Below are 7,594 nucleotides of genomic sequence, written 5' to 3' on the forward strand. Positions count from 1 at the left end.
AGTGCACCCTTAGTAAGTTTGCAGACGACACTGAATTGGGTGGGAGTGTTGATCTGCTGGAGAATAGGAAGGCCATACAGAGGGATCTTGGCTGACTGAGGCCGGTTGTCTGAGGTTCAACAAGGCCAAGTGCTGGGTCAGGTACTTGGGTCACAACAACCCCCAGCAACAACACAGGCTTAGGGAAGAGTGGCTGGAAAGCTGCTTTTTGGAAAAAAGACCTGGGGGTGTTGATTGACAGCAGCTGAACATGAGCCAGCGTGTGCCCAGGTGGCCAAAAAGGCCAATGGCCTCCTGGTGTGCATCAAGAATAGTGCAGTGGGCAGAACCGGGGCAGTGATCATCCCCTTTACTCGGCGCTGGTGAGGCCACAACTTGAATCCTCAGTTCAGTTTTGGGTTCCTCACTGTAAGAAAGACCTTGAGGTGCTGGAGTGAGTGCAGAGGAGGGGACAAGGCTGTTGAGGGTCTGGAGCACAAGTCTTCTGAGGAGCAGCTGAGGGACCTGAGGGTGTTTAGCCTGGAGAAAAGGAGACTGAGGGGAGACCTTTTCACTCTCTACAACTATCTGAAAAGAGGCTGTAGCATGGAGGGTGTTGTTGTTCTCCTGAGTAGGAAGTGATAGGAGGAGAGGAAATGGCCTCAGCTTGTGCCAGGGAAGGTTCAGAATTGATATTAGGAGACATTTCTTCATGGAAAAGGTTGTGAAGCAGTGGAACAGGCTGCCGACAGAAGTGGTTGAGTCACCATTCCTTGTTCCTTAGCCGAGCTTCTAGGAGGATCTGTTCCATGATTTTCCCAGGCACAGGTAAGAGGATGACAGGTCAGTAGTTTTCAGGATCCTCCTTTCTACAGCAGAAACACTGCCACACAGCGCAGCTTGGAATGGACATGAGGAGGAAGAAATGTCACTCAAAGGGTGGTGCTGCGATATGAGAAATCATCCAGAAGGAGCATGAGATCAGTCCACCTCCTTGTGTTTCAAGGAACAGAGCACGAGAGTGGAGACACATCAGTCAATGTATGGAAATACCAGGGCGAGAGCAAGGGGAGGAAGCGAGATGGGTGTCTAGAGCCTGCAGGGAAACAGAAGCAGCTGTGGGACAGTGTAGGACAACCTGTGGTGGAGATGGCAAAGGGCACTGGCAAGGCTGGATGTCACCAAGAGAACCCAAGTCTTTGTCCCCTTGGCTATGGCAATCATCTCTGCCACCGAGGCCTATGAGGAGCCATGTTGTCCTCAGGCACTGGGGGCACCTCATGGCCTCCTTGCACACCCCAGTAAGGCTGGGAACTGTCACACCATTGTCCTTCACTCAGCATCACACAGCCCACATCCCCCTGCCCCAGGAAGAGCCCTGAGCAATGGGTGAGGGACAGGATCTGCCTTCCCAGGGGCTGGGGGTCAGGCCTTGGCCTCTCTGCTTCATCCAACAAAACCAGGGTTTTCTCAGCACCTCAGCTGCCTGCACATTACCCTTTGTTTATCTGCCATCATGGCCTCCAATTCTCTGCTCTAACGAGTCCCTGGGGAGGCTTTGCTGGTACTTGCCCTCAGTGGAACTCATTAATACTTCAAAGTACTTAGTACTTCTTTCTTCTGACTTTGACTTCTGGAAGGGTTTGTGCAATCTCCTCTTAGAACCTGAGGTTCAAGAACTCAGCACCAAACGCACCATGGGCCTCATTACACAGAAGAAAGCTCTAAGAAACCATATCTCTTCTTGTAATTTCCTTCTAGTCTTGTACAGTTAATTAGAGAGGTTTCCTAGTGTAGTTGTAGAGAATGATTTCAAAAACCTTGTAATAAAAATGACTTTTTTTTTTTGGTAAAGGGTATAGTTTATTATTTTTCAGTGTGGAGAAGGGGTGATTGCAGCATTATCTCATTGATGCTGATCTCGGGTCTCTCCTGCAGTCTAGGGTCTAGTCCTGCAGCGTCACCTGAAGTGCTGTTTGAAGTTCTGGGTACCACAGGATAAAAAAGATATTAAGCTGCTAGAGAGTGTCCAGAAGAGGCTACAAAGTTGGTGAAGGGTTTGGAGGAGTGGCTGAAGTCACTGGCTTTGTTCATTTTGGAGAAGACGGGACTGAAAGGAGACCTCATTGTGGTCTACAGCTTCCTCACAAGGGGAGGAGGGTGGGCAGGCAATGAGCTCTTCTCTTTAGTGACCAATGACAGAACCTGAGGAAATGGCAGGAAGATGAACCAGGGGAGGGTCGGGTTGGACATGAGGAAAAGGTTCTTCACCCATGGCCCCAAGCCTGACAGTGTTCAAGAAGAGATTGGACAACATCCTCAGACACACGGTGTGACCTGTGGGGTTGTTCTGTACAGGGGCAGGAGTTGGACTCAAGGAGGCTGGTCAGCAGAACTGCTACTTTGGATTTCCGAAGGGCAGACTTTGACCTGTTCAGAAGGCTGGCTGGCAGAGTCCCTTGGGAGGCAAACCTGAAGGACAAAGCAGTCCAGGAAGGCTGGTCTCTCTTCAAGAAGGTGATCTCAGAGGCACAGGAGCAGCCGTCTCCGTGTGCCGGAAGGCGAACCGTCGGGGAAGAAGGCTGGTCTGGCTGAACAGAGAGCTGCGGCTGCCATTTAGGAATAAAAGGAGAATTTATAATATTTGGAAGGAGGGGCAGGAGACTCAAGAGGAATACAAGGATGCTTTGGCCAACCCCAAAGAGTTGCGGTGAATGGAGACAAATCCAGTTGGTGGCCCGTCACAAGTGGTATTCCCCAGGGCTCGGTATTGAGGCCAGTTGTGTTTAATCTCTTTATCAATTATATGGATGAGGGGATCGAGTGCACCCTCAGCAAGTTCGTAGATGACACCGAATTGTTTGGGAGTGTTGATCTGCTGGAGGGTGGGAAGGCCATACAGAGACATCTAGACAAGCTGGATCATTGGGCTGAGGCCAGTTGTATGAGGCTTAGCAAGGCCAAGTGCCGGGTCCTGCACTTGGGTCAGAACAACCCAGGCAGCGCTACAGGCTTGGGGAAGAGTGTCTGGAAAGCTGCCTGGCACAAAAGGACCTGGTGGTGCTCATTGACAGCAGCTGAACCTGAGCCAGCATGTGCCCAGGTGGCCAAAAAGTCCACCAGCATCCCGGCTTGTATCAGGAATAGTCTGGCCAGCAGGACTAGAGAAGAGATCATCCCCTTGTACTGTGGTCAGTTTTAGGCCCCTCATGACAAGGAAGACATCGAGGTGCTGGAGAGAGATCAGGGGAGTGTGACAAGGCTGGTGAAGGGGCTGGAGCACAAGTCTTACAAGGAGCAGCTGAAGGACCTTGGGGAATTCAGTCTGGAGAAGAGGAGGCTGAGGAGAGACCTTATCACTCTTTACAGCTCTCTGAAAGGAGGTTGTAGTATGGAGGGTGATGGTCTCTTCTCCCAAGTACCAAGTGAGTGGACAAGAAGAAATGGCCTCAATTTGTGCCAGGGAAGGTTGCGATTGGATGTTAGGAAACATTTTTTCACAGAAAGGATTTTGAAGCAACAGAACAGACTGCCCAGTGAGGTGGTGGAGTCACCATCCCTGGACGTGTTTAAAAGACAGACAGATGAGGCTCTTAGGGACATGGTTTAGTGCCAGATTTAGATTATGGTTGGACTCAATGATTTTAAGGGTCTCTTCCAACCACAATTATTCTATGATGCTATGATAAGTCCTTTTTGATATTTTCTTTCTCAGAGCACTATGCAACCTCCCTGAGAGCCATGACTTTTCTGAGGTGTTTGAGAGATGTCTCACGGTCACACCAGCCAGGTCCACCAGCACCTGTCTGCCCCTTCCCACACCAAAAATTTTCTCCATTACCCAACCTTCCAGGCGAGTTTCTGGGACACAGCAAATGCTCTCCAGGTCTTCTGGGCTTGTTCAGAAGAGAGCAGCTTGTCAATATGTTCATGGGCTCTCTGTGCACCTCAAAGCTTTCCTGAGCATTTTGCTCAGTGCCCAACCTTTCTGGTCCTTAAGCTGTGGATGAGGGGATTGAGCAGGGATGTGGGTGTGGTGTAGAAAAAAGGCTTTATCAAACTGTCTTGGGAGGGCTATTCTGGGCATCCCACAGTCCAGGATGAGGGTGCTGTAGAAAACTGGCACCGGTGTGAGGAGCTGGTGGGGAAGGCCTTGTGCCTGTCTACACTGGGGTAGAGAGCAGTGATGCATTCATGGGATGTCCCTGTGAACAGGAAGGGGAGAAATGGCTCTGAAATGCAAATGCTCAGCATATGCAAGAGCTGCAGAAAATAGTCCTAACACATCTGTGAGCAGAGATGGTGCCGTTGTCAGCCACAAAACTGGGCAGCAAGTGGGTCTGGGTGCTGGAGCTGTAGCAGGTCTCCAGGGAGGACACAGGGACCTCGGTTCAAGGAAGCACATCCCAGTGCTGCATGCCGGTGGTTTCTTGGGGAAGTTACTCTCAACATGAAGTGACCTTGGTACACTGTCCCACAGGCCTCCATGGCACCCACAGGAACAGCTGATGGCATTTGTGCTTATTAGGGTACATCTGCCCCCGCACAGGATGTGCGTGCTCACATCTACCCTCAGTGCAAACCTGGATTTCTGACCTAGTCATTCGGTGTCCTTCCATGGGGGGAAGAACAAGCTCTCTGAGACCTGGTGAGAGGACAATGATCAAAATGGTGGCTGCAAGAGGCAACAGCCCCAAGCTGGCACCCGGCAGCATGACAGACTGTTTCCATGTCTCTCTTGCACACACACTGTGTCCTGCTCTTCTCCTGGGACATCCCATCTCCCCACAAAGCCTTTTCCTAGGGAGAGCACACCTGCACTGGCCTGGCTGCCATTCCTGCACCCTGTCCCCACGCTCCCCACAGCCCCCGAGCTGGGGGTTTTGCTCTGTAGATCAAGTGGGCTGTGGTGCCCGGGCTGTGGTGACTCTGCAGGGCCGTACTGGTCAGACTGGGAGGCAGCCCCAGCTGATGGTGGTCACTGCCACTGACCGCGTCCCACACAAACTCTTGGGTGGCCACGGAGGGTGCTCAGAGGGACCCTGCCTTATTCACCATGTGCGTGGGTGCTGGCCACCAACAAGCAACTGCTGAACAACCAGCCCAAAGTCCCTCGAAAGCCACACTGGGACCCTGATCCCATCACACTGAGCCCACAGAGAAACAAGCCAAACAATGAGCCCCTTGAGAGTCTATTCCTTAGGCATGTTCTTTAAAACAAATCTGGAAGAAGATCTAAACCTTCAGGCACTGTGCTAAGGAGATCCCCTTGCTGCTGGAGATGCTGTTCTGAGGCCAGCTCTGTCACACAAGTGCCCATTGCCTGTCCTGGTCACAGGACCGACACACAGTTCGACTGTGACCAAGCCCTGGGAGCCCTCAGCACAAAGGCTGAGAAGGAGAGTGGGGAAGTGGAAAGAGAAGGACTCTGGAAAGAACAAGGCTGGTGCTCCCTGGCAGAGCAGCTCTGCTGGGACTGTTTCCTCCATCTTTGCCAACAGACACATTGTATTGACCTTCACAAAGGTTGCAGAGGAAAGATCTCAGACAAACTGTTCACAGCAGGGTCATTTATTTTTTTTAAATACACAGAGAGCACGACTTCTCATTTACAAAGTCTATGACTCAAACTATAAAGGTGAACAGAGAATTAGAAGTGGAACGAGTAATAACATTTCTTTGTGGGCAATATTATCATAGTTAAAAAAGCAAAACCAAACAAGCCTTCCCCCAACTCCAAACAATCATCTCCAAATACAAAATTAAAAAAAAAGATAGGCTGGACCTGTCATGAGTTATGTCATGAGTGATATGCAGAAGATGGGAAGTTTAATGACTTTGAAAAGAATCCAGCCATCAGTTTCCTCAGGGCATCCTTGAGCTCCTGGTTCCTCATGCTGTAGATGAGGGGGTTCACTGCTGGAGGCACCACCGAGTACAGAACAGACACCACCAGGTCCAGGGAAGGAGAGGAGATGGAGGGGGGCTTCAGGTAGGCAAACATGACAGTGCTGACAAATAGGGAGACCACGGCCAGGTGAGGGAGGCACGTGGAAAAGGCTTTGTGCCGTCCCTGCTCAGAGGGGATCCTCAGCACGGCCCTGAAGATCTGCTCATAGGACAGCACAATGAACACAAAACACATAAAAGCTAAACAGGCACTGACTACAAGAAGCCCAAGTTCCCTGAGGTAGAAGTCTGAGCAGGAGAGGTTGAGGATCTGGGGCATTTCACAGAAGAACTGGTCCAGGGCATTGCCCTTGCACAGTGGCAGTGAAAATGTATTGGCCGTGTGCAGCAGAGCATTGAGAAACCCAGTGGCCCAGGCAGCTGCTGCCATGTGGACACAAGCTCTGCTGCCCAGGAGGGTCCCGTAGTGCAGGGGTTTGCAGATGGCAACGTAGCAGTCATAGGACATGATGGTGAGAAGAAAATATTCTGCACCAAATAAGAAATATACAAAGAAGACCTGGGCAGCACATCCTGCATAGGAAATGACCCTGGTATCCCACAGAGAGTTGGCCATGGATTTGGGGACAGTGATGGAGATGCAGCCCAGGTCGAGGAGGGCGAGGTTGAGCAGGAAGAAGTACATGGGGGTGTGGAGGTGCTGGTCACAGGCTATAGTGGTGATGATGAGGCCGTTGCCCAGGAGGGCAGCCAGGTAGATGCCCAGGAAGAGCCAGAAGTGCAAGAGCTGCAGCTCCCGTGTGTCTGTGAATGCCAGGAGGAGGAACTGGGTGATGGAGCTGCTGTTGGACATTTGCTCTGCCTGTGAACATGAGGACCTGTGCAAGGAGGAGGAGACAGTGATAAGTTAGGGGAGACTTCTATGAGCAAAATAAACATGTCATTTCTCACGGAAAACCTCATCCTTGATGGAGGCATGTGTCAGCTAATTCTCCTTTTCCACCAAATGACAAACACGGGTCATCACAGCTTAAAATGCAGCTTGGGCACCTAGTTTCCATGAATGCACCTCTGGGGCAAGACCCCCTGGGTTGGTGTCAGAACTGAAATGGACCCACATTCCCACCCCAAGTCCAGAGAGTCAGAGCACCAGGGACAGGTGGAGAAACAGGGAAGAACACTGCAGTGCTTCTGAAAAATAAAGCAAGGACAGAAAGGCAGACGGGCATGATGTGAAACCTTCTCCTTACCTGGCTGTGCTGCTGCCACTCACATGATGACACTGTAGAGCAAGTACTTTTAGCACCTCTTTTGTGTACCACGTTCCAGAAACCCTTCACCTGGAGGTCCAGCTGCTGAGGTGGAGACTCGTTACCTGGACCCCATGGCTTTGGGGCAGAGGCTCTGCTGGGGAGGGGAGGAGACCAGGGGGTTGCACTGGGAAATGCGTCTGCACTGCAGGGGAGGGCAGAGGTCTTCCTGAATCCCCTCCCCAGCATTTCTGGTCACAGCTCCCTCTCCCTGCCCATGTCTCTGCTGCATGGAGCTGTCCCTGCTGGGAGCTGTTTCTCTGCCCCTGAATCTGCTCCCTGTCAGTGTCACATACCCCATCTCCCATGCTCAGCTCTGCCCTGCTCACACCTCCTGGCACCGGCCACTGCCCAGGGGCAGCTCTGTGTGCGGAGGGGCTCAGGAGCAGCTCTGA

The 7,594-nt window shown here is 51.7% G+C and overlaps 1 protein-coding gene across 1 annotated transcript; it reads right to left on the bottom strand.

Annotated features, from left to right (window-relative positions):
• Positions 1 to 5,779: 5,779 nt before the first annotated feature.
• Positions 5,780 to 6,742, bottom strand: LOC136000375 (olfactory receptor 14J1-like). The gene has a single exon (XM_065654149.1). It carries the CDS (start codon positions 6,740 to 6,742, stop codon positions 5,780 to 5,782), a length of 963 nt encoding a protein of 320 aa, XP_065510221.1.
• Positions 6,743 to 7,594: the final 852 nt, after the last annotated feature.

Source organism: Caloenas nicobarica, chromosome 32, assembly GCF_036013445.1.
Source record: "Caloenas nicobarica isolate bCalNic1 chromosome 32, bCalNic1.hap1, whole genome shotgun sequence".
NCBI classification, from domain to species: domain Eukaryota; kingdom Metazoa; phylum Chordata; class Aves; order Columbiformes; family Columbidae; genus Caloenas; species Caloenas nicobarica.